The sequence below is a fragment of the Hyperolius riggenbachi genome, chromosome 9 (genome assembly GCF_040937935.1).
Source record: "Hyperolius riggenbachi isolate aHypRig1 chromosome 9, aHypRig1.pri, whole genome shotgun sequence".
NCBI classification, from domain to species: Eukaryota; Metazoa; Chordata; class Amphibia; order Anura; family Hyperoliidae; genus Hyperolius; species Hyperolius riggenbachi.
This window is the reverse complement of record NC_090654.1, coordinates 93,437,302-93,464,907: the sequence shown is the minus strand read 5'-3', so window position 1 is coordinate 93,464,907 and position 27,606 is coordinate 93,437,302. Positions and strand designations below refer to the sequence as shown.

The 27,606-nt window shown below is 45.3% G+C and overlaps 1 protein-coding gene across 5 annotated transcripts in view; it reads left to right on the top strand.

Annotated features, from left to right (window-relative positions):
- Positions 1–27,606, top strand: part of MTMR11 (myotubularin related protein 11) — a 191,311-nt gene that overhangs the window by 33,796 nt on the left and 129,909 nt on the right. The window contains exons 2-4 of one of the 5 annotated variants that reach the window (XM_068253197.1): positions 374–420; positions 2,251–2,324; positions 22,764–22,836. The exons of 1 other annotated variant lie outside the window; for it this stretch is intronic. In XM_068253197.1, coding sequence (XP_068109298.1) covers positions 2,278–2,324; positions 22,764–22,836 — 120 coding nt within the window. In that variant the 5' untranslated portion in view covers positions 374–420; positions 2,251–2,277. Of the gene's footprint in view, positions 1–373; positions 421–2,250; positions 2,325–3,469; positions 3,495–22,763; positions 22,837–27,606 lie in introns of those variants that run through there. 3 more of the 5 variants (XM_068253202.1, XM_068253198.1, XM_068253203.1) reach the window with 3 other exon arrangements.

Sequence of the window (27,606 nt, the reverse complement as noted above, 5' to 3'; positions counted from 1 at the left end):
ATGTGACATCCTGTTGCCATGGAGACAACATGGGACTGTGAGCGGAGGTGAGTTTCAAAATCCCCCGCTGCCCGCTCGCTAATTTACAGGGAGGGAGGGGCCTGTCGGCAGGCCGGTCTGTCTGTCGGCAGGCCGGTGTAACAGCGCACGCGGGTTAGATGTGGCCCACGGGCCGTAGTTTGCCCACCGCTGGCCTGGGGGGGGGGGGGGCACTACAGTATAAATAAGGGCCTTGATCTTATATGGATCGTCCTTCAGCTGTGACAGAGGGAAAGTACATTTGTTACTCTCATGAAGGAAAATGAAAACAGGAAGCAGGAAATATTGAGTGTGATTCTTCCCTCTAATTTCTCCGTGTGATTTGCCATTTCAGCTGCTGGGCAGAGCATAGTGGAAATTTGGCAAGAAGAAGAATTTCAGGTAATTACCCAGAGCTTATAAATAACTTCAACAGCTGCTCCTCAGTAATTATACAAGTGACAACATGAAATAATAGAGAAGAAATTGGCCTGGGAACTTTATTAAAAGCTTCAGTTTCCAGGCTTTCAACAGCAAGCCTATTTTTTCCTGTCAGAACAAAATGGCTGCCAGAACAATGGATTAAATAGTGGCAAGTTGTGATTGAACACAGGCCAGTACTTTCTGCGGGTACAGCCGGGGGAACGAGACAGTCAGACGAGTACACGTGATGGAGTCGCACATCAAGGGCGCTGGCGCGTGTTTCCAGGCTAAATTTGTATCTGAGGATTACATGCTGTGGAAGAAATGAACAGTTTTCAGGCAAGAGGCAGAGTGAGGCCTGTGTGTTGATTCTTTCCAGATGGACTTCTGTACAGATGGGTCTGTATTCACCCCTCCTGAATTGTGCTGCAGCCAGAGTGGCCTTTCCGTGCTCTCCTACAGCTGATCTCAGTATTGCGGAGCTCAGGGCAAACACTAAAAAAAGTCCAGAGCCTATTAGCGAACCTGTATTTGTCAGTCGCTCAATGCGACAACCCTTTTGTTTATAGTTTTCATCATCTAAGAGCTGTGAAATGTCACTAAGTAGGACCAGAGTAATGTAATTGGGACGCTAATTGGATGCTACCATGTTTTTCCTTACCTTGACAACACATTTTTGCTGACAAGACTAGAAATGCATCACAGCCAAGTTTAACAAAAGTTTGCCTTCTTAAAGGGGTTCAGTGAGGGGGTGTTGAAAATAAAAACAGATACTTACCTGGGGCTTCTATCAGCCCTCTGTAGCAGTAATGGCCCGTGCCGTCCTCCTCCTAACTAGAAGAATAATGCGTGCTCCCGTCATCGGAAGCTTACTGCGCAGGCGCAGTACAAAGTTTTCTTGTACTGCACCTGCGCAGTAAGCTTCCGATGACGCGCGGGAGCGAGTGGCCGCACAGCCACAGTTGGATCGCATGGCACGCTAGACCGGGGCGGATCGGAGGAGGACGGCGTGGGACATTAGTGCTACAGGGGGCTGATAGAAGCCCCAGGTAAGTGTCCGTTTTTATCTTCAACCCCCACCCCTTTAAAACAGGATGTATTTGCGATAATTCAGGTTGGAGTGAGCATATGATGTCTCCCATGATGCATCACTGCTGAATATGTAAACCATCCTTTGTCATACCTGTAAACTAACCACACCTCCAGAACCGCTGGAATGCAATGATGTGTCAGCTTGTTAATTGTACAGAGCCACACTAATCCAACACATTTTAGTGGCTCTATACAATTAACAAGCTGACACATCATTGCATTCCAGCGGTTCTGGAGGCGTGGCTATCTTACAGGGACAATAAAGGATGATTTGCATATTCAGCAGTGATGCATCATGGGAGAGATCATATCCTCACTCCAACCTGAATTATCAAAAATACCTTCAGTTTTAACATGTCAAACTTTTGTTTTAGAAAAGTTAAAGCGGATATCTAGTGAAATTTGACATTTCATGGGTCCTCTTAGTTGTAACTTATAATTATCTGCTGTTTCTTCTCCCCCGAATCTGTCCCCGAAGCCCCATATCCCCTGGCTCCTGCACATAGCCCCGCCCCACTAAAGAAAAAGTAATACTGACACTGGGCACTGCCTTGCTCAGTGGGCATACAGAGAGTTGAGTGAAAGGTTGGTGAAAATAAAGCACGATTAATACTACGTGACAGTGATAATGGCTGCTCAGAAAGAGCTACCTTAGTTCTGGAGTGGTGCTGTAGATGTAGAATTCCCTCATTTGTAATGAGTCCAATTATTTTGCAGGCGAACTGCCATGTGGCTTCCTACTGCATGCTGGGGAGACAAACGTATCGTCGCCTGATGCAGGTAGTAATAAGGTCAGTGAAGAGTCCTATACATTCCTTGCAACAGATTCAGTAGACATTTTTAAGTGCTTTTGGGCAAGTCTGCAGACTCTTGTCACATGACTTTGAGCTGTGTAATGTCCTCATGCTCAAGTGTGTAATGCTCCAGTCCAGTAGAACTCCAGTCCTGCGCTACAGTGCATGCATGGTCCCATCTGTCCCCAATTCTCTTCAGAACCGCTTGCGCAGAACGATGCTGGCAACGGGAGCGCAATCAAAAGGGGCAAAGTCAGAACCATGCATGCTAAGTAGCCTGCGACTGGAGTTCTAGATTCAGATGTTTTAGAGGGGACATCAGCGCAATAGAGGAGACCCGGAGGACACAGAAGGACCTTTTGGTCCAAGTCAGGTGTGCTTTGAGAGGGTAGTGTTTGGAAACTGGGAACACACTATCTGCAATTCATAATGGAGGATATGATAGTGAAGGAAATGAACTAGCATGACAATCAGAAGCAAAATATGAATGTCAAGAAAAACATTACAGTCACTAAGCAGTGGGGCGACTTGTGAATGCACGTAAAGGCAAAGTATCACATTTGTCTGGTGGTAAACCTTTCATTTTATTCTTTCAACCAATGAAAACTAATGGCCATAGAAGTTGTATGTTTTTTTTTTGGTTGGCTTTCAGGTCACACAGTAGGAGATGACCCCATGGGGTTGTCACTAGTCTTTAATAATGAATAGGGAATTGTGTATTGCGGCGATCCATAGAGTAATCAGATCCGGGATGTCTTGCGGTGTTGGATTCCAGTCACCTGCCTATTCAGGGTGTGTCAGCGGCAGTTTAAAGTTCTGTCACCCGATCAGCACATTCTTGGCAAGTGAAACACATCCAGATTCTTTCCTTTCTTACATAATCATTGTGCTGTCAACAACTACAGAAGTCAGTTTTCCTCGCTGATTCATTTCTCATTTTACTGGCATTTCTACAGCTCAAGTTTGCCTGTGATAGTTACCCTATCCTAAATGTGCTCCCCACTCTTAACTTACCCTCACCCGTTTTGCCCGAATAGGTGCTGGGGTCCTATACACTCCAGCAACCAGCACAGAGTTTGTGTCGGTAATTTTCTGTAGGTGGTGGATGTCTTCAGGGGACTCATTGTCTACTTTGTATGATTGGAGGAAGCAGCAGTGTAATAATAGGTAAACAATTTACCTGAATTATCTTGAATGACAGGAGTGACGTCGGCCTCATATCTGTTGATGTTTGCGTAACCCCAGGAATTGTTCTGCTGTTCAGATCGAAGCAGGGAAAAAGGGCACAGGAGTCATTTCGGTGAGAACGGTGCTGCCATAGGCGCCTGTCATAAAAGCCTCATTTTGAGGCATGATAAGGAAATTTGGACGCACTAAAAGTTAACCGTAAGCCAATTTTTTTTGTCTGCTTTCTCTTCCCTATGATGGATTTACCTTCATAGCCACATATCATGGCTTTGCGGAAGAGGTGGGTTGCTTTAGGAGGGGGATTTGGGGTTAGGCACCACCAAGGGGGCTAGATTTAGGCACCACCAAGGGGCGGGTCTTAGGTTTAGGCACAACAAGGGAAGGGTTCTGTGTGAAAGTAGGGTTAGGTTTAGCCATAGTAAAATATTGTTTCTCTGGCTACCTAAACTCTCTAAAGCTACCTACAGGGTGACTGTCTGGCTATCTATACGGTGAGGGCATTTTATACTGGGGAGGCTGTATCTGGCTACCTAGTACTGGAAGCTCTTGTGGGTACCTACACTGGAGGGAAGGGGAGCTGCATCCAACAAAATAATATAGGGGCTCCTTTGGCTACCTATGCTGAACGGAGCTGCATCTGGCTAATTAATACTGGGGGCCACCTCTGGCTAGTTATATTGGGGGCTACCTAATACTGGGGGCCACCTCTGGCTAGTTATATTGGGGGATACCTAATACTGGGGGCCACCTCTGGCTAGTTATATTGGGGGCTACCTAATACTGGGGGCCACCTCTGGCTAGTTATATTGGGGGCTACCTAATACTGGGGGCCACCTCTGGCTACCGCATCCCAATAGTGTGCCCAAATCTACAGTGATGGGGAACATGCAATTTATTAACTCTAGGGCCCTATAGGCCTAGAACTGCCCTGCATTGTGAGCCCCCCTGAGGGACAGTTACTAGCATGACGATATACTCTGTAAAGTGCTTGAACAAGGTCAGTGCTATATAAATAAAAAATAAACCCTAGTAAGAGCGATATGGAGGCTACCAAATTTATTTTTTTATTTTTATGCCAATTGCCTGGCAGTCTTCTGGTGTACAAAAACAGCTCAGAACTTTGGGCTCCCAGGGTTTCTGGTACTAAAATATCGGTATTAAATACCAATATTTTACTATAGGTAAACCTAAGCCTATTCTCACACAGAACCCTCCCCCCTGTTGCCTAATCCTAACCACTCCCCCCACCCAAAAACAATACCCTTCCTGATGCCTAACCATCAACCATCCCCCCCTCCCCCCTGCACAAACACCCTTCCGGCTGCCTAACCCTAACCCCCCCCCCCCCCCCCCACACACACACACACACACACACAAACACCCCTCCTGAAGCCTTATTCTAACCATCCCCCACATAAACAGCCTTCCTGGAGCTTAACCCTAACTGAACCCCCTTCTCACACAAACACCCTACCTGACGTCTAACTGACCCCCCTTGCACAAACACCCTTCCTGATGATTAACAAACCCCCCCCTTCCCCCCCACACACACACATCTTGCTTGCTAGCGATGGAAATGTGTGTGCCCCCATAGGGTACCATTAAATTTATAAGCAATGAAGGGAATTTTGACCGCCCTACAGCCCTGAATCCCAATAGTTATCGGGCACACAAATTTACCTTCCTTGCTGATAAATTTAATCGAACCCTATCGTGGCGCCCAAATTTCCTGTTTCCATCTTGATGATCCTTTTGGCTGCAGCAGTGTCTGAATCAGAATTTAATCACATCACCTGATGTTCATACTCCTTTCTGGTCTGCGGCTGAAGGTATTAGGCTTACCATGCACATTAAGATAACCACCCAATGTTGGAAACAGATCAGTTCTTCTCTGATCTGAATATTATGAGAGAGGGATTGAATCCCCCCCCCCCCCCCATACTCTGCACACAGATTTTTAGTAGAGTTCATCATTAAATCTATTGAAAATCTACCGAACCGCCGCCTTGCATTGCTCGATACGGTGCAACACTATAGGCCGTCAATCTACCGCCACTCCCCCACCGCATTCGGCTGACTGAAATGTTTGGACATGTCCGATGATCATAATTTTGTTACATTTTTGCCATGAATAGAATATTTGAATATTGCCATGAATATTGTGCTATACTGCAATTTTACTAAGTCAATAGGAGTGTTTTTTAACCAGCCGGGCGGTATGGACGAGCTCAGCTCGTCCATCACCGCCGGAGGCTGCCGCTCAGGCCCTGCTGGGCCGATTTTCATCAAATAAAGAGCAGCACACGCAGCCGGCACTTTACCAGCCAACTTTCAGTTGGCTGCATGAAATAGTTTTTTTTTTATTTAAAAAAAACCCTCCCGCAGCCGCCCTGGCGATCTTAATAGAACGCCAGGGTGGTTAAAAAGTGCTCAGAAAGCTCTGATGTTCAGAAAAGCTCTCAGAAAGCACTCTCAGGCCCAGTGCACACCAAAACCGCTAGCAGATTGTCAAAACGCTAGCGGTTTTGGGAGCAGAGAGCCGATATTTGCCGGGTGCACACCGAGCGGATTTTGTATGTGATCCGCCGGCCGCATCCGCTTGAAAATCCGTGTGGCTAATGTATCTCTATGGGCTGGTGCACACCGGCGGTTTGAGGTTTTAAGCAAACCGCAAACGTGCAGCAAGAGGCACGTTTGCGGCTTGCTAAAAACCTCAAACCACCGGTGTGCACCAGCCCATAGAGATACATTAGCCACGCGGATTTTCAAGCGGATGCGGCCGGCGGACCCGCCCAGTGTGCACTGGGCCTCAGGCCTGGTGCACACCGAGCGGTATTTGAAGCGTTTCGCAAACCGCTTCCGCCTGTGAGAACGCTTGGCTAATGTATCTCAATGGGCTGGTGCACACCAGCGGTTTGAGGTTTTTAGCAAACTGCAAACGTGGGTCCTGCAGCACTTTTGCGGTTTGCAGAAGCGTTTCTGCCTCAATGTAAAGTATAGGAAAAGCTCAAACCGCTGTGAAAAACGCTAGAGCAGAGCCGTTTTCCAGGCATTTTTGTTACAGTAGCTGTTCAGTAACCGCTTTACTGTAGCAATATATGAAATCTACTACACCAAAAACTCTCCAGAAAACACTAGGCATGTTTAGAAAACCTCTCTAAATATGCCTAGGATTGCTCTGAAAATCTGCTTCAAAAACCTCTAGCGTTTTGAGGATCTGTTAGCGGTTTTGGTGTGCACTGGGCCTCAGGGCTGGTGCACACCAGAGCGGTTCTGAAGCGTTTTTTAAAATGCTTGCAGGGGGGAAATGGCTTTGGTAATGAAAGTGAATGGGATGGTGCACACCAGAGCGGTTTGTTTTTCCCCCAATCGCAAACTGCTGTCCTGCAGCATTTTTTAGATTTCTGAGGCGTTTCTGCCTCAATGTTAAATTATAGGAAAGTGGAAAACCCCTCTGAAAACGCTAGATCAGAGCGGTTTTCCAGGCGTTTTTGTTACAGAAGCTGTTCAGTAACAGCTTTACTGTAACAATTTATGAAATCTGCTTCACAAAAACACTCCAAAAAATGCTAGGCATATTTAGAAAACCTCTCTAAACATGCCTAGAATCGCTCTGAAAATCTGCTTCATAAGCCTCTAGCGTTAGCAGATCTGCTAGAGCAGGGGTAGGGAACCTATGGCTCGGGAGCCAGATGTGGCTCTTTTGATGGCTACATCTGGCTCACATACAAATCAGTAGGGGTTGATTCACTAAGCTACACTGTCAGAGCAAGCGCAGCTTTGTGTGGCAGCGCAAGTAACATTTTCAAAGTAGGCTACTGCTGTAGCATGCACTAACTTACTCATGCTACCCCAAAACAAACAGCTGCTCCAATTGTCCTACTCTGGACCCTGTCAGGTCCAGTGACTTTGTAGGATGAGTTCCCCACACCTTGATTGGCCCAATAGGCTGCCTGTCACTAGACAGGCATCCCATTGGGCCAAAGTGCGTGGATCTCATCCTACAAAGTGAATCAACCCCCAAGTCAGCTAGATAATTGTACAAGCTGTTAGTTGGTATTTCTTCTGTCTGGGAAATTGCTGATGTTGCTGAAACCCAATAGAAGCTGAAGACGTGTCCGTCACTTCCGCTGCCCGGCGGATCAACTGTATACACAGCCAGGGCACTATCTGCAAAGAGTTTATATGTTCTCTCCGTGTCTGCGTGGGTTTCCTCCGGGCACTCCGGTTTCCTCCCACATTCCAAAAACATACAGATAATTTAATTGGCTCCCTCTAAAAAAAATTGGCCCTAGACTACAGTACTTACACTACATAATATTGACATATGGCAATGGTAGGGATTAGATTGTGAGCTCCTTTGAGGGACAGTTAGTGACAAGATATATATATATACACTGTACAGCGCTGCGTAATATGTCGGCGCTATATAAATACTAAATAATAATAATAATAATATACACATCACCATAGCAACAGGAACGTGAGCCCTCTGCTGCACATGCGCACTGTCCCAGTTTTTAACATATTGTATGGCTCTCAGGAAAATACATTTTAAATATGTGGCATGTATGGCTTTCTCAGCCAAAAAGGTTCCTGACCCCTGTGCTAGAGGTTTTTGGTGTGCACTGGCCTATAGTGTGACATCCTAACTAGCACCAGCAAAATAGTGCCTGCTATGGATGGTTTATATTTATTTGTTTCAAAACTTTGATTTGCTACTACATGGTTTGTACAGGAACCAACCAGATTTAGTTTGCAAAGCTTCAGGAGTTTATTGACTAACAAATATCTGAGCACTGTAAGGCATTGAAGAGAATGGATTGATTGTTCTGAGTTAGCAGAGACTGAAGATCTGTGTATAGCACCTTTTCTTGTACAGCATTTAATTCTGTCTCATGTCTGTTAGTAGCATACGTATTATTACACCGTCCAGTCAGTTGGGCACAGAGGAAGCCTAAAGACGGCTCACCCTGCTGCCGCTAAAATTGTGGGAGGCGTCAAATACTATTCCCCCTCCGAGACGTCGCCACTCAGAGGGAGAAGTAATTTGGAGGGAGATGTATTACTGCGCAGGGGCGGGTGTAACATGGCGGTGCTTGTGCATGAAGAGGAGAGTGGTCTGGATCATCCAGAGGCTCCCAGCGTAGAGAACATCGGAAACCTCTACAGGATCCACAGGTTTCCCTCTTCTTAGGTAAGTATGAATTTTTTGATCCAAGGTTGCCTCTGGTTAATGTTAAGGCCGGTTTTACAAACTATGCTGGTGCGATCAGTGCACCGTGCAAATCCTTCTTCATATGACCCTGCGGCAGAGTGCGCCAACAGGGCCATATGCATAGTGCCTCCCCCCACTCAGTGACATACTCCCTGCTGGGCAGGAAGTAAATTACTAGGATTCCCTGTGATTCCCGTTGGTCCATGCATGTGTGCCGCAACGCTCCCCTTTTACACGTAATCAGTTGCTCTCAGTTATAACTGAAAGAACAACTGATTTTCAAAGTAATGCCCATGTTTTCCTATGGCACGGTTCACACTTAAAGAAAACCTGAACTGAACAATAAAAGTCAAAATAAACATACACAAGTCATACTTACCTCCCGTGTAGTCTACTCCTCAATCTATTTTTCCTCTCCTGCGTCCTGTTTGTACACTGTGATCAATGGAATTCTCCGTCCTCCATTTTGAAAATGACCATTACCCCATAACCGCTTCCTGGTAAGCACACTGTTAAACTGTAACATCGCCCACTTGAGCCATAGGGAAACATGGACACATCAGTTCTCCTCTCAACTGTAACTGACAGCAACTGATATATAACTGACAGCAACTGATATATTTCAGTTCTGACAAAATGTTGTCAGAACTGTAAGGGATCGCTGTAAGAAGAAAATGGTGGGCTTCTGAGATGAACTGATGGCAAGGTAGCTATGTAATGTTCATTTGAAGTTACCTCATGTGTTTATTTTAAATAATTTTACTCAGTACAGGTTCTCTTTAAGGCGTTTTAACTGAAATCTTTTTCACAATGGACAGCTATGGAGAAGAAGAAAAAAACTCATACCAACTGATTAAGTGTAACAGGGCCTTACTGTGTCATTACGCCAAGCACTTGCAAGCACTAGGGCGTGCTTGTGGTAATGCGCTGCAGGCTGTGCAGGATTGCGGCTGGATGAACACCTCAACGCGGTAAGTGTAAAAGGCCCCATTGACTTGCATTGCTGTTGTTTTACCCTGCGGTAAAACAGGGTAACACAACATGCACTTGCAATGCAAGTGTAAAAGGAAACTCAAGTGACATCCCTCATCACACTATCACCTGCTATTGTTATGCCTGTTACTCATTTTCTGCACTGTTGCCCTGGTAACATTAGGAATGTAGAGTAAATGTGTGACAAGTGAAGGTCAAAGTCCCTCCAGCCTCACCGATTAATGACTGCGAACAAACTCCACATTCCCCCGATTTCTTATTAACTCAGTAGAAGTTGTGTGTTAGCACATTGCTGGTTCTACCAATGGTTAATAACAACAGCAGAGGTTTGTGTACCACAGAGACCTTCAATGAACTTCATAGGATCTTCGCAATTTTCACGGGTAATTATTGGCCTCCTAAGGCAAACCTGAACTGAAAGTAAACTGATGAGATAGATGTCAGGAACCGGCCCGCGGCACGCCTGCGTATACGGTTCCCGACTGCGGGTTTGACCAGAACGAGAGGGGAAGCAGCCTTAGTCGAGCTACCACAAGGCTGTGACCCCTCAAACTCTTCTCACTGCCACCACTAGCTGTTGCTAGACACGTCCACTCTGCTGACGAGTGCTCAGCACGCAATCCGCGTTTTCGGATTCGGGTCAGCTTTGCGCTTTAGGCCGAATACAGGCACACACAGTTGCAATCTTACACTGTAAGATTGCAAAACCACTAACAGTTGTTCCGAACGATACTGTTAGCCACTCAGAGACTTCCCACTCTGCTGTCGAGCGCGGAAGTGCCCCATACGCACAATGCAATTACAATCTTATATGGTAGTGTTGCTCGATCATACAATCAGGCATGGACTTATACACCGTTACACTTCAGTCTCCTCTACTAGGCTATGAGTGTTAGTTTAGTACAGCAGAAGTCAAACTTATTAAATAATGATTTAATATTCCAGGAAAAAAGTGGAACAATGCAGAAAATAATATATACAAAAGATTTACAAAAACAAAGTAGAAAGTTACAAAATAACAGTTTACAAGGATACACAGCAAGACAAGTTTGCATAAAAATAAAATGGGATAAACGTTAATTGAACTTTTACCAGCGCAAATGTCCAACCGTGGAGAGACACGAATTTTCCGATTTCCTCTGGATCATCTCTAGCGATGAGCTACTCTCGGGAGAAGAAGATCTGTGACTGTCCCGATCTGGTTCTTATAGTCCCAAGTGTTGCCCCGGGCAATGGATGTTCAGTCCCACAATCTAATGCAATTTCCCCAAAGTGTGACATCACCGTCTGCCGAGCCCCCAGTCACATCTGGGCTAGCTGTGACATGCAAATGTCAAGACTTTTCCTGCCCCCCCCCTCCCCCCCGGTTACAGGTGACAAACACATTGGTGCCAACTTTGAGCAAGGCTTTTCAACATTCCATCAGGCTGTCATATGTAAATTCCAGAGTTTCCTGATAGCCTATGAAGTTGGCAGACTAAATTAGTCCGATTGTATTTTGGGACAATTGGGTGTCTACATGTCACAGAGTTCAAAAGCTATGCAGACAATCCAACTAGCAGTGACCCACTCTCAGAGGAACTGCATACAGAAACTCAAAGTACTTCCTATTGTCATACAGACCATCCCATTAGCATTCAGTTTCCTCTGGCCAGGTGACCAATTACCCTGAAGCCAGCTGGCTTCGATCAGACGTACACATGACATAGGCAGAAAGATGAAAGAATATGTATCAGTAAGCCCCCGACAGCGTCCGCTCCTAGGACTCAGCCTATCTGTAAATCGCCGCCAGCGTCCGCTCATAGGACTGAATAACTTCAGACCAATTGGTGCGTCCGCACCTAAGACTGCGCATGACGTCACTACCAAAGGCGGGCAAACATCCCACCAATCAGTCCTATGAGTGGGCGCTGGCGGCGATATACAGATAGGCTGAGTCCTAGGAGCGGAAGCTGTCGGGGGCTTACTGATAGGCTGGGAAGCAAAGGGAGTGTCCCACCATGGAGGTGATGCGGTAGTTAGTCGGCAGAGCTTTGGATCAGCCGACCCCGCTGTGTAGCATCTATGGCACGATGACTCAAGTAGTTCAGGAAATGTGTATTACATATCTTGGGACAAATAAGGAAGTGCCTTTTGGTGCATGGATCTACTGGAGGGAGCTTTCTGAAGCCTGACCAGCCTGATGTAAGTCTTATTCAGTTGTTTCTGATATGGAGATCTCTGCACTGTTTACAAACATTAGATTCAGTTTAATTGGCTCCTGCTGATATGAATATGTATATATGCAAATTGTTAAGACAGGTTGCAGTCTTCTATCAGGTCCTCTGCCTGTGTAATATAATGGGCATAGCATGTGTGAATATGACAGTGTGTACTGGAACTATTCTGAGGAAGGATTATATCCGAAACACCGTGCGTCATGGTGACCCAGCACACACTTATATTTTGCTTGTGATGTTTTAAAGAGCTTTAATAAATACCTATGTTTTAGACCAGGGGTCTCAAACTCAATTTACCTGGGGGCCGCAGGAGGCAAAGTCAGGATGAGGCTGGGCCGCATAAGGGAATCAATCAATCAATCAGCAGCTCACCCCCCCCCCCCCTCTGCCCCTCCTGACATCAATCGCGGTGCATCCCCGCCTCTGCCCGCCCCTCTCACTCTTCCTTCACAGAGAGGGGCAGGCAGAGGCGGCGATGCGCCGCGATTGATGTCAGGAAGGGCAGAGCTGAAGCTGAAAGCTCTGCCCCTTCCAGGAAATGCCTGCGGATTGCCCCCCGGGCGATTTGGGGGCTCTGCAGCCCTCGTTTAGCGGCGGGGATGCGGCGGATTACTTGGGAGCACTGAAGCGAACTATAAGGAAGCTTTTGCCGGAGCGGGCCACAAAATATTGCATCAAGGGCCGCAAATGGCCTGCGGGCCGCGAGTTTGAGACCCCTGTTTTAGACGGTGCGGATCCTTTCAACTGATGCAAAATAAATTAGGGAAGACACACAAAATTCCTTCATGCGTTTTATAAAGAAATGTTCACTTCTTCATTAGAAAGCTTTTATATATTCTAATTTTGAACAGGTTTTGGCAGAGGGTAAAATAACAGATGGATGTACATTAGAAAATCCATGCATAAAAACCCATTAGGATTAAAGTTCCCTCCAAAGGGAGGGAAAATGCTGTTGATCATAGATATTTTGGGGCAGACTTCCCATTGGTAAATCTGCATCCAACAGAGCTATTTAAGAGGCAATCTAACTGTAAAATCAATAGTGAGAGGAGAAAGGTTGGTGTTCAGGAGAAATGAGTGACATTCATCTCAAAGGCCACCCCATTTATAGTATAAACAGTCAAATTAAGGAATTTCCTGCACCAAGGGGGCAACATGTGTACTTCACAGTAACTTAAATAAGACCCAATGCCTTGCTGGTTAGGTAGAATCTAGAAAATTAGTACAGATTTCCCCAGAGGTCACTTGAAGAGAACCTGAACTGAAAATAGAAAGTCAAAATAACCATACACAAGTCATACTTACCTCCCATGTAGTCTGCTCATCAATCTCTTTCTCCTCTTCTGCATTCTGTTTGACCCCTGTGATCGAAGGAATTCTCCGTCCTCCATTTTAAAAATGGCCATTACCCCATAACAGCTTCCTGGTCAGCACACTGTTAAACTGTAATATCACCCACTTGAGCCATAGGGAACATGGACATTACCTTGCACATTCAGTTGTAACTGACAGCAGCTGATATATAACTGACAGCAACTGGTATACTTCAGTTTTGACAATATCTTGTCAGAACTGGAAGGGATCACTGTAATAAGAAAATGGTGAGCTTCTGAGAGGAACTGACTGCAGGGTAAGTATGTAATATTCATTTGCAGCTACGTCGTGTTTATTTTAAATACCGTATATTACGACGTATAAGACGACCCCCCAACTTTTCCAGTTAAATTATAGAGTTGGGATATACCCGTCGTATAATACTACCAACGCACACCAAATACAAATTAAAAAAACATCATGTACTGGTGCTATACCGTATGTGGTACCCAGTATATAACAGTATACAGGGGATTGACTGGTTGGATTGGTCAACTCTCCCTCTCCCTAAGTGGATTGGTCAGCTCTCCTTGTCTACCTGTTTATCAGAGTGGTATGGAAGAATAGATCATGCTGTGCCCAAAAACATGCCTCTTTCACCCGTCTGGCCCACCCTTGTATCCTATTTACCTCTTTCTCTGCCTCTCAGATCGCACACACGTGCACCTGCACCACTTCACTACAGTTCTCAGCAGCGAGATCTGAGAAGCGGTAACAGGATAGGGCGCATCACCCGGCATCAATGACACCCGGCGTATAAGACGACCCCTGACTTTTTAGATAATTTTCAAGGGTTAAAAAGTAGTCTTATATGCCAGAATATACTGTAATTTTACTCAGTTCAGGTTCCCTCTAAAGGAACATTCTCAAACCAAATGTTCTAAAATGACAATGTACAAATAATGTCTAAGTAGCTGTGTAAACATTTTCCTACTTTTCATGTTAAATATCATAGGCAGAAGCTTTAATTCATTGTGTGTAGATTTTAGCTACATTTGGAATGTCTCATTTGCAGAGGTATGAATCTCTGCAGTGTGGAATGCTAAGAACAGTGTAATATTGAGGCAGAGCTATATGAAAAGTCCTTCATGCTTCGCACACACAATTACAAATGTTTATGTTGCACCTAAGATACATTTCCTCTGCTCTCTGCAGAGAGCTCAGTCAGAGACAGGCAGAGCTTTCTCTCACACACACAGTGAAGTGTGAGGGAATTCTGCCTCCCCTCATGGTTCACTGACACTGTCAGTTTTGCTGTCAGAAAAGTGTAAAAAGAATTAGATGACAGTAAACAAATAGGTAAGAATTCAAATGTATACACCAGTACTTAGCAGCATTTCCTAAACATTTCCTATCTCAATTGAAAAAAAAACGTGTTAATCGATAGTGCTCCTTTAATAATCCAGCATGCTGGATCTTTAAGTGACAATTGATGCCCAAGTCCCCTCCCTACCCTGTCGATGGAAGTCATTCCACCCTTCCCGGCATCCCTCCTCTGTTCTCCATAGACTTGGAATATGATGCCTGGCTTTTGCCTAGCAACACATCTGTACAGCATTGATGCCCCACAGTGTCACCTACAAAATTAAGTTTGATCCTGGCAAATGACACATGTTGGCAAATTGGGCATGGTTACACCTCTATAGGCCTTATGTACAGCTTGTATTTTGATACTTTGACTGTTTTGGAACGTTATTGCCTTTATGGCATCCCCTGATGAAGTGGCGTTTGTCCACGAAACACGCCAAAACACACTCATTGAACACTATCTTTCATGATCTATTCTACTCATAGCTGCTTAGTGTTAAGGTTAGGCTTACTTAAAGTGGAACTCCAATTACAACAAGGTTTTTATTTTTATTTTAGACCCTTTTTAGGACCTTTGTATCCTTGTCGGGAACAACTTCCTTTGTTTTCTCTCCCAGAGATTTGTCACTAAAATGACTCTTCTCCGGTGTCTACTTTAATAACAGTTTGAAATGCAGGTCAACTTTTTCGTCCGTTCTCATGAAATCTGCTACTGGATCATAGCAGGTGGCAACAGACCAGCAGACATGCAGAATGGGCCCATGCTTTCCTTCGGCTATGGGTTTGTTCATACATGTTTTCACCTTGTCCAGGTGTGTCCATTGTGTCACCAAGATGGGCAAACGACCTATATGATTTTTACAGGCAGTGGAAACGTTGCCAATTGTCCAACCAGGAAAAAAACTTTTTGTGGGGTTGAATTACATTTTAAAGAGGTAAAATTAGGGTTACCCATCCACTAAATTAGGTAGCAAGTTAACTAGATTTTATTTTGTTTCTGGCACAGTACCAAGTTGTCTGAGCCCCAACCAAGCTCGCTGAGCTTGCAATTCACACTGGTACCGGATACAGAAGAACAATTTTGTTCTGAAGTCTTGTGGTGTTTCAGTTCTGCATTTTCTGTTGCTTTAAATGGAAATTCATTTTTGTTGAGTAACTTATAGATTTCAGTTCTGCTCTATACCGTGCAAGAAATAATGGCAAAAATTACTTTTTAACAGAAATTGTCAGATTGAAGTGTCAGAGTTTGCTGTTAGTCACTGTTCAGGTGTTGAAAATGATAATAAAGCATCCTGCCCCGTTTAGCCAAAAACTCATGCAGCAAGGTGGGAATTTGTAGAATGTGTCATAGCATCAATACTCCAAATAAAGTACTGTAGACAGGGTTGCAAAAAGGTGCTAAGAGTGCATTTTTGAAACTTTTTAGCTAGCTACAGATTGAAATGTAAAGAGAATTACATTATAGGACTTTTTTGTTTTAAAAGGGAGGGAGGATCTGCTAGCAGAGCAACAGTTCTTTAGATTTTTTTTTCTTGATCATTCCTCTTATTATTATTTTTATAAACAGGTGACCTGTTTTTTTTTTTTGTTTTTTTGTTTTTTATATGGCTGTGATTACTGCTTTGAGCATCTACCAGGACTACCCTAAAGTAGCAGTCTGACTGTAGAACCATTGATTTGCAGTAGTACATTTCCAGCCACTACTGTTACTCCCAGAGTTGGGACAAGGTCCTCCAGCACCCAAGGCTGAGACACCAAAGTGCGCCCCTCCAACCCTCCCACCACAGCCGTCACACACTGATTGCTATTAGACTAAAGGTGCGCACACATGCACTACTATAAGGAACAACGGCTCTGCAGGAGGGTCTGACGGAACAGTTGTTCCTTATAGTAGTGCGTCTGTACGCACCTTTAGAGGCGCCCCAGGGCCCCCAACACCTCAATCTCTAGTTATCTGGCTTGCAGTCACTGCCATGTATCCCCTTTTCTTATTTCTCTCTGCTTCAAATGATAGCTGAGTGAGTTGGGCACCCCCTCCTGCACTGCACCCTGAGACTGGAGCCTCTCTCGTCTCTGTCTCAGCCCATCCCCTCCTACACTGCACCCTGAGGCTGGAGCCTCTCTCGCCTCAGCCAGTCCCTGGTTACTCCACTGTAGAAGAATACTACAAGGCTCATTGACCTGCATCACAGCTTTCTTTAACTTTGAAAGGGAACCTGGACCGAGTAAAAGTATTTAAAATAAGCACATGAACCTGCAAATGAATATTACATACTTACCTCGTTGTCAGTTCCTCTCAGAAGCTCACTATTTTTTTCTAACGAAGATTCCTTCCAGTTCTGACAAGATTTTATCAGAACTGAAATATATCTGTTGCTGTCGGTTATACATCAGCTACTGTCAGTAATAACTTGAAAGACAACTGAAAAGCAAGGTAACATCCATGTTTCCCTATTATTACAGTTCAACAGTGTGTTGACCAGGAAGCTGTTATGGAGTAATGACCATTTTCATTATGTAGGACGGAGAACTCCATTGATCATAATGGACAAACAGGACACGGTAGAGGAGAAAGAGATTGATGAGCAGATCACACTGGAGGAAAGTATGACGTGTGTATGTTTATTTTGACTTTTAATTTTCAGTTCAGGTTTGCTTTATGGTACCTATTCATGATACAATTTGGGTTATACAATCGTAACAAGCCCATGTAGCAGAGAGGTAAACTGAGTGAATATGCTTTAAGTGGATACTTCAGGTGGTCCCTCACATTACACAGAAGTGATAAAATTGTACAATCAAGATTGCATTGATGAGCACTTTTAAAATGGTGATCTGTGGCGAGTAAGGATTTTGTACTCATTCTGAGTCAGACACCCGCGCTACTGTTCTTAATTGTAGCCCTTGGCAATCGCCACAATGGAAGTGACTGACAAACGCCAGCTAAAACGTGGCGATTATGCTGATTGTAACTTTATAAATATAGCCATCATTATCAGGTTGTAACAACAAAAAAATGACAATCCCTTATAAAGGTAACAGTTATTAAAACTGTTTGCCACTTTTATAATTATGACAGTCTGATTGTGTTATTTCAACAGGAATGATGCAATTTTTTTTTCTCGTCAACCCTGCAATCCGTACTGAACTCATTCATTTTTCTTCTCACTCTTCATGTGCTGCTCCTCTCTGTCAAGCTCTTCATTGACCTCCAATTCGCCAGAGAATGCATTTCAAACTCTTAACCAGGGCTGGATTTACCATAATGCACTGTAGGCACGTGCCTACAGGCGCCTGATGATGGAAAGGCTTCCCACCCCGAGCGCTTCCCTCCCGCCTTCCCTATGCAGTACCAACCAGAGTGTAAATAAGAGGATACTCGCCAAGCTCTCTTCATTCCACTGACAAGATCTCCCTTCAGTCAGAGGCACCTCTTGATACTTAATACTGAGGTTCCTCTAGCTACCTAATACTTGGGGGCAGGGCCGGCACTACCATAGAGGCAAAGGGGGCAATTGCCCCAGGGCCTCCGACCTCTGCTGGGCCCCCCAGGGGGTCTTTCCGACTGTTTCCATATGCCTGCATGTTCAGCTCAGTTACAGTGGCAGGCAGGCCCACACTGGCTGGGGGGAAGAGGGGCAATCTCCCCCCAGGCCGCCTTTCATTCAGTGATTTAGGGCCGGTCTGGTGTATTCAGGTTTGTTGTTGTAAAGCAATGTGAAACACTAGGCAAGCTGATAAAATTGCAATTAGAGGGCAGGCAAGCTAATAAATATACACAGCATGATGCAGAGCTTGCCTGGAGGGTCAGTGGGCAAAACTCTGTCTGGTCTCTTCCCAATGTTATAATGACTGCATGTGTGGATAAGGTGTTAAACAAGTTGAAAAGTTTTTGGCAGTCCCTAGACTCCAGGAGGGCTGCTTACTGACTAGTGTGAGAGACCGGCAGGGACAGAAGTCCTATTACAGGCAAGTAGCCTCTGTGTGATGTGGGACTGCAATACAGGTGAACTCTCTGCTCCATCTCGGGCTATTCTCACTTTCTCTCCACTCCTACTCTGGGCTAGTGCACGCCAAAATCACAATAGCAATTGCTAGCAATTTGTTAGTGCGATTTTGTGAAGGGATTTTCAGAGCAATTTTTGAATTAATCGCTTCAAAAAATGCTACATGCAGTGTGTGCTGTGAGAACACCGTCATAAGGTAACATTAGTCAAGCGCTTTTCAAATCGCTGTCAAGCCCTCCCTCATTCACCATTGTTTCCCTCTTCCCCTAGTGCTGGGTGTCTTCTTGTCATACAGGAAAGCTAAATAAAATTGCAATCCTGGTGACTTTTTTTAAAATGTCTGAATAGTTGACTGAATAGCTTTTTGGAACATAGCATATGTAGCTTTGTGGGACATTCTTGGGCGACACTCTTAATTTCTTTACTGATTGATTCTGCTGGTATGTCTCTGTTCTGGTCCAAGGGGGGTGTCCACCAACAAATCTCTGCAGAGGGGCCTGATGTAGTTACACCCCTACCCATCTGCCTTGTAATAACTCACCTGTCCCTGCAGCAGCTCCATCCCGTGCTCCCTCTTCAGCCACGCTGCTTGCCTCTATGACCCTGTGCTTGTTATTTACACGTAACATGTGGCGGTTGGAGGAGACACAGGCAGCAGGGCTGAAGGCAAGCACAGGAGGGAGAAGCTGATACAGGTGAGTTATTACAAAGAAGCTGAGCTACACTATGGGAGAAGTCTATGGGAGATTACAAGGGGCAGCAGTCGGGTTGGGGGCTGACTTCGCTGGCAGGGGGGGGGATGTTGGGGGGCCCCAAGTTACTTTTGCCCCAGGGCTCCCGTGTGGCCTAAACCGGCCCTGCTTGGGGGCACCACTAGCTACTTATTATTGATGGTACTTCTAGCTACCTAATACTAAGGGGCACCTATGACGGGCAAGAGAAGTAGGGGAGAAGTAACAGGTGGGCCAGCCAGTACACTTGTGGTACGGTCCGGCAGGTGTTTGTAGGTTCATAGAAGGCAAAATCTAAGGCGCCGGGACATCTGTGCCTAATAGACTCTTGTGAAGTAAATCTGGTCCTTCTATTAATCCTAACCTATAAAGCTCTCCACAATCTCTCTCCCCTGTACATCTCCTGACTAGTTTCCAGATACCAACCCAACCACAGTCTCAGATCTGCACATAACCTTATTTTGCCTATTCTAGAATCACCTCCTCACATTGACATATACAAGATTTCTCATGTGCTTCACCCCTCCTCCGGAATCCCCTTCCAAAACACATCCATCACTCTTCAACCTTTCAAATCTTTTAAATGTATCCTCAAAACTCAAAGTCTTTCTATCTTGCCACAGTTAAAATTTAAAAAACACTTTTTCCGACAAGCATTCAGTCTAAGACCATCCCCCCTTTGAACCCTGGCCAATTGTGTTCCTTACTGTAACGATTGTGGAGCTTTCTCCGTGATCAGCGCACAACGCGTGCGCTGATACGACGGAAATCCTCCACAAGCGTATAATTGCAGGAACCCAGAATAAGCAGTAGAGGGAAATTCCTGTCGGCAGATGGCGCTGAGGAGTGCAGAGGAACCAATCCTCTGTACCTCCACAAATGCCAGACAGGAATTGTACGAAGCGGAGAACGCAATCGCAAGAGAAGCGATTGCGAATGAGAACGAGCAAAGGGACAGGTTGTATGTGTGTGTGCCAATCTAGTCGCCACCCCGCGACAGCGCACACACAACAGCAGATAAGAAACAGAAATGCAACCGCAAGAAAGGCGATTGCCAAAAGTGACACAAGGCAGATCAGAACAGAATACGAGGTTAGCAAAGGCACAGCAAATCATACAATGAGGAGATACGGAAAATAACAAACGCTAACTGAACGCGAACACCGCACTCATTCGTAACAGTGCACGCGTTCATGCGCGGTCTCCACGTGATAAGCACAATAGAGACAAGCACGCCTAACTAACCATCGACAGACAAACATGTAACAGAGGACGCGAGCGCTTGCTTAACGGTTACCTCACCGAGCCTCCAGCAAGCGTTCGTAGCAGACAAGACAGACACACGGAAACAGGGACAAGCGAGAGATAGGATCCACAGCACTAGCGAAAGTGGCTAGTGCGATCCAGGAAGACAGAACAGAAGGATCCACAGTACTAGCGCAGGATGCTAGTGCGATCCAGGTACAGAGTAGCAGAACAGAAAGATCCACAGCACTAGCGCTAGGCGAGTGTGATCCAGGCAGACAGAGTAGCAGAACAGAAGGATCCACAGCACTAGCGCAGGATGCTAGTGCGATCCAGGAAGGCAGAACAGAAGGATCCACAGCACTAGCGGAAAGTGGCTAGCGCGATCCAAGGAGACAGAACAGAAGGATGCACAGCGCTAGCGCAAGATGCTAGTGCGATCCAAGTGAGACAGATCAGAAGAGATAGCTGGTAGCAACCGCTGCACCAGCTATACTCCAAGAACAGAGATCAGAACGATTTCCTGTCGACCACCGCTGGGACAGGACAATCGCAACAGAACAAACAAAACAGATAAGCAACTAACTGCACTAGGGGAACCTGCCTAGCGCAGTTTCAGAAATTACTCTAAGCTGAACTTCAAACAAAGAGTAAGGCTGACACTCCTTCAGGAGTGTTTCACAGGAAGGAATCCTTATGACCAGCCCAGCATTGTGGGAAACACATAGTACTTATAGTACACGCCTCCAATGAATGTGGCCAGGCAATTTGCATGACAACGTATGCAAATTCCTCAGCAAACACAAGCTGCAAAACTGACAGAAGCTCTCCTTTCCAGAGTCCTGCAGCATGCAAACCTAAACAATGGTCAAAAAGCTGCCTGCCTGCACAGGCAGCTGAGCAGATCATTACACTTACTAGATAACCTAAAAACACATTGGCTATCATTCATAAAGCATTTCCGCATGCGGAAATGCTTAAAACAGCTGACTTTACCGACCACTCGGCAAAGTCAGCATTCATAAAGCCTCTTTCCGCATGGAAAAGTGACACTACCGAGCAGAGTGATAAATCACCGCCTTGTGCGGTGATTATCGGTACAAATGTAGAAAAATGTTCATTCATAAAGATCACCGCAAGCGGTGTGAGGTCGGGAAGTACCGCTCCCTCTGATGTGGCGATACCAATGTAAGTAAATGGAGACACACAGATCTCCCAGGCAGCTGCAGCAGAGCGGAACACGGAGAAATGTATCAACTCGGCAGCTTCCGTGTCTCCGCAAGTCTACCGCCTGCCTACCGCCAGCTTAGCTCGGGGAACCTCTGCACTGCTTCCGCACATGGATACATCTTTATGAATGCCCACCCACCCAGAAGTCTAAAAATCCGCCAGCGGTGTTTTCCCGCACTGATTCTGTTTACCGACAGCCTGTTCATGAATGATAGCCATTGCCTCTAGGTATGCATATATATGACACTTAGATTCCTTTAGATTGGGAGCTCACAAGGGCAGGGCTCTCTCACCCCTTTGTGTCTTTGAAATTGTTATTTATTTTGTATCTTGGACGTGGTTATACATTTATTTATCATGTTACCTTTATTATTGTAATTATTATGTGTACTAATTCACAATTTTGTACCAGTGTCTGTATTATCATATACCCAAAGTTTGTTTCTTACTTTGTAGAGCACCACAGAATATGTGCACTTTATAAATCAATAATAGTAATTAATAATAACTTTGTACAAGGCTTGTGTGCAGCACCAGTCTATGACTGGCAATTTCATAACAAAAGTTGGATTTCCCTTTAAGAGTGAGCAGCATGTGGCTAGAGTGTCAGTTTCTCTATGGCGATGAGACAGAGATGCAGACACAGGGGAGGGAGGGTGTAACACCCCTCACTGCTCTGCATACTGCATAGGGAATCCCAGCAGCAGTAGACATACTGTCCGCTGTACTGTGTGCAGTGCTGCTGCCTCTGCGCTGCCCAGCCTTTCTGCCTGTCTGCCCCCAGCCTCTGCCCTAGCTGTTCTCCTCCACTCCACTGCTGCAGAACAAAGTCCTCTTTATACTGTCACCATGGAAGCAGCTGTAACAGCACACAGGGGCTGACTCTCCCTGACTGTTCCTACATCTCTCTCTACTTTCCCCAGCCTCACAGCCTGCACCATGCTACCCAGACCCAAGACCACCTTCACCCTCAAGCAGGACCCCAGAGAGATCATGGTAAGATACCTCTATGTGTTATTTTCTTGTCAGCTTTGTTTTCTCTCATTCTGGGGAGCTTTTTATGACAGCAGCATAGAACAGCGGAGAGCTGCTGACAGTTTGTGTGAAGATTACTAAACCTCGGAAGAAATTCCTCCATGCAAAACAGTCTAGCTCGGCTCTTCTGCCTCAGAGGGGAAGCCCCTCTTTTAGATGTAGGTTCTCCTTGTATTCTAGCGATTCCTCTTTCACCCTTAAGGGACTATTTTAGGTAAAATGGGGACCTGAGTAAACATGAATGTGGGACCCCTTACATTTTCGTTCTGTCCCGGACTTGTGGGGCCCCAAAGGAGCTTGGGGCCCTGGGCAATTGCCTAGACTGACCCTATGGAAGCACTGGTCTTGTCACCCATAATTTGTATATGGGTTTTATTTTTCAGTTGATGGTGATTATACATATAAATGTCTTGGAGGAAATTGGATGTCAACGGATGTGATGTTACCTGTAGCAACTGGCAGAGTCTTACTTCATACATCAGGATGGACTGTGGTTGCTGTTGGAATAACAACTGATCTTTTGACCAATATATGGGCATTACAATTAATTTGTGAAGACACTGGCCATCTAAGTATCTGTTATTGCTAGAAAATGAGCCCTGTACCTCTAACATTGATAGTCAGTGTTTCTTCAGACTTTGTAAACTTGTGCCATATTCTGATAAGCTGTATGGAATGTTATCATTGCTACCCTCTGTAGGTTATGGTTGGAGGAGGAGGCTTGGAACCCTTTCTGGTAAGCCTATAGGCTGTGACTTTGGTGCCTGACTACTATGTTGATACCGACAATCAAGAGGCAGCAATGAGAATGGTAGACCGTGCACTTACAACATCTGCGTGGTGCAGAGTTTTGTACCAGCTACAATATAAGGGTTAAAAGAAGTGGAGACTAAACAAAATGGGCAAGACTTACATTCCTGAACCAGGGGCAAATATATGAATTGTCTTCCAAGTTTCTTTATTGCTGAGGACAGTTGACAATTGATAGACATGAGCTCTCCAACTGGCAGATGAATGGAAGAGTGCTTATATACTATATTACATTTTTCTGTTTCTACAAATGTACTATATTATACAAAAAGGATATTTGAGCATTTTGATTTGCTGATTGTGAGCTGGCTGTTTGCTAAAATAAAGACCTGTAGGACATCCAGTAAGCTGTCATATATGTCAGCTTCTGCTTTAGGTATGTAAACACTGAATTACTGTTGCCTGCAGGGATTGGTACTCCTGTACAGGCTAGTGACTTGTTCTGTTGCTATAGAGGGGGGTGGAGAGACGGCACACAATGGAGCGGGAGGGGTAAGGAGGAGAACAATGGACTTAGCCCGGCAGTTGAGATGAGATGGTCCAGCAGCCCAGATCTCCCACTGATGCATGGGGGTGGAGGGGACCGAGGGTCCTAAGCGGCCACCTTGGCCCAGAACCATTTCACATGTGTCTTCAAGACAGTTACTTAAATGCTTGTAAATACCTTCATTGGTCATGTGATCACCACTGGGACTTGTAGTAATGCAGGGATGGCACAGCTCGCTTTGGAAGGTTGCTTTCCACCCCTGCTGCTGCTTGGGCTGCCATTCACTATGGAGGATTGGAGTGGTAAGCCACCCTCACCATCTTACATCCTGATTCAAATTCAATTACACCCCAACTTTTGGAGCCAGCAAATAGAGATGTTAAAACACACCCCTACCACACCTTTACTCACACCCCAATTTTGAATGAGCCCCCCCATAATACAGTTTCCTGGTGTCTACTGGTTCCCTCTTCCCACCCCTATACAGTTCCCCAATGTCTAGTGGTTCCCCCCTCCCACCCCTATACAGTTCCCTAATGTCTACTGGTTCCCTCTTCCCACCCCTATACAGTTCCCCAATGTCTAGTGGTTCCCCCCTCCCACCCCTATACAGTTCCCTAATGTCTAGTGGTTCCCCCCTTCCACCCCTATACAGTTCCCTAGTGTCTAGTGGTGTTAGTGGAGGGGTGGTGAAAAATAACAAGACAACCACCTTCCCAGAAAGCAGCGTTGATCAGCCACAATAATGAAGAGGGACAAAGCAAATCTGTTTTCAGCAAAAGTAAGGTATTTCTTACAAACTTACACTTATATTGGAGATCTGGTAGGAGGGAGAGGGAGGCACTAGATTGATAAACTTTTTTGCCTGAACATAGATTTTAATTTAAAGAGGCACCATCGTGACCTAAAGCAGAATGTAGTAAATTTTTCAGGACTAGTGGACCTAAGCCCGTTTAAAAACGGACTAGGTCTGTCACTGCGCATGCGCCCGCACATTTCCACCCGTGCACGCCCGCCCGCCCCTTCTCCCGTCATCCCTTGCCGCGCGTCACTCTCCCTCAGTGTCTCTGCGTCCCTGCACATGCGCAGAGCACATGTGGAGGACACACAGGGACATGGGACGCAGAGACATTAGGGTTTTATTATAGAGGATACCCATTTTACTTTAAATATCCTGATTTCAGCATCAAAAATGTTTCCTGTATGTATGTATTGCTGCATATTGCTATGTAGGTCCGCCCTCCCAGTGATGTTTAGCGTGGGCAGTTTAGTTATGCAGAATTCTCCTCGTAGAGCATTCTGGGAGACCAGGTGTTGTTTCTACTGACTTCAGAACACACAGTAAACAAACACTTCGCAGTGATGCACCTACCAGCTTTAAAGATGTTGTCACCAGGGATAAATTTAAGAATGTAGATTGGAGAGAGGAAAGGTTTTTGAATGGGCAAACACTGACTGAAAAATTAATATAGTTAAAAATGTGCAATTTTACTAATTATGCTATGCTATGTAAAGTTCCTCTTTAAAGCAAACCTGAAGAGAAAAATAACTTATGGTATAATAAATTGTATGTGTAGTACGTATAATGAATGGAACATTAGTAGCTTTTTTAAAAAAAAAATTATAACATCGCATCATACTGTCACAGTTGCAGTTTTAAAATCACACTCCATCTTTTATCTATAAAACAAAGCAGAAAATAATGACCCTTTGAACTTTCCTGCAGTAAAACCTTATCTCAAGCTGTCTCTCACTGTTTCTTGGCTGTAAGTGCTTCAGAAAACAGGACTGTATTCAACCCAGTGGGTCGAATAGCTCAGAGAAGCTTTTTTGGATAGATAACGACTGAAGTTTTTAAACTTTGCTGGAAAACAATATGAGACTCTTTTCTTTGCTACTAATGTTCTATTTCTTAGCTGTACTACGCATAGAATTCATTATATCATCTTCTGATCAGAATATCTCCTGAAGCCCTTATATAACCCCTCTGTCCCATGGATGTTTATTAAACCCTATTTTATGTGAAAACCCATGTTATCCTATATGGGAATCTCAGAACTGTCTGTAAGTTATCACTGCACAGCTTTGTGAAATGGAAGTAGGCTAAGCCTGTGCAGTGGTCTTGGGGGGAAGAGGGAGGAGGGAGCCAGATGAGGGTATTATGTAATAATGAGATTAGGAAACATTTTCTTTGGCTGGGTGACTCTGCCTGTAATGTGATGATGTCTCTTTATGCTGCGGAATAATATCACTTCCATAGTTTGTAGACAGTGCCACCTCTGTATCCAGGCAAACATGGAGAAGTTATAATTCTACTGCTCTGTGCCCCAGTATAGGAGGAGATTACTATCATAAACACGACAGGAAGTTAGAGGAAGGCTTTCCCTTAGTGCGGGAAATCCCAACTGTGACAGTTGTCACTAGAGCACGTGTCACCATGTGTTCCTCTGACAGCTGGAACTTGTTGGCAGTCACCCACCCTTGTATGTCCGGATGCCAGCTGTCCATGCTGACCATTCCAGTGCTTCTGCATGATTGAAGATGATGTATATACAAAGATAGACATGGGGGCTTCAATTACAGAATTATTTCAATGGCACAAGTTCTGAAGCTGTCATCTGGGGCTGGTTTATAAGGGCAGGTACAAGTAAGCTGAGGGAAAAGTTCAGGTTTTACCAGTTAAAGCCCACTCTTGGTGCTGTGTTCGGATGTAATTAATAGAAAATTATTTGTGGTAACAAATTAATACATTATTTGTGGTGATGGGTGAATTTGGGTTTCTGAATATCAACAACCTGAATTCAAACACCTGCACTACTCATAAGTTTCTTCCAATCAGTTTCTTAAAGAGGAACTTTAACGAAGGATTGAACCTCATCCCAATCAGTAGCTGATACCCCCTTTCCCATGAGAAATCTTTTCATTTTCTTAAAGAGAGTCTGAAGCGACAATAAATCTCGCTTCAGACCTCATAGATAGCAGGGGCATGTGTGCCCCTGCTAAAACGCCGCTATCCCGCGGCTTAACGGGGGTCCCTTCACCCCCAAATCTCCTCCGTGCAGCCGGGGAGCGCTTCCGCATTGGGGCAGGGCTAACCGCCGCAGCCCTGCCTCATGCGCGTCTATCAGACGCGTACCTCCGCCTCTCCCCCGCCCCTCTCAGTCTTCCTTCACTGAGAGGGACGGGGGAGAGGCGGCGATGCGCGTCTGATAGACACGACTAGAGGCAGGGCTGCAGCCGTTAGCCCTGCCTCCAGGAAGAGAAAATTTTACGACCAAGTTTACGACCAAGTTTTGCGGGGGTGGGTTTGAAGGGGGAAGGGACCCCCGTTTAGCCGCGGGATAGCAGCGTTTTAGCAGGGGCACATGCCCCTGCTAACTATGAGCTCTGAAGCGAGTTTTATTCTCGCTTCAGAGTCTCTTTAAATAGATCAT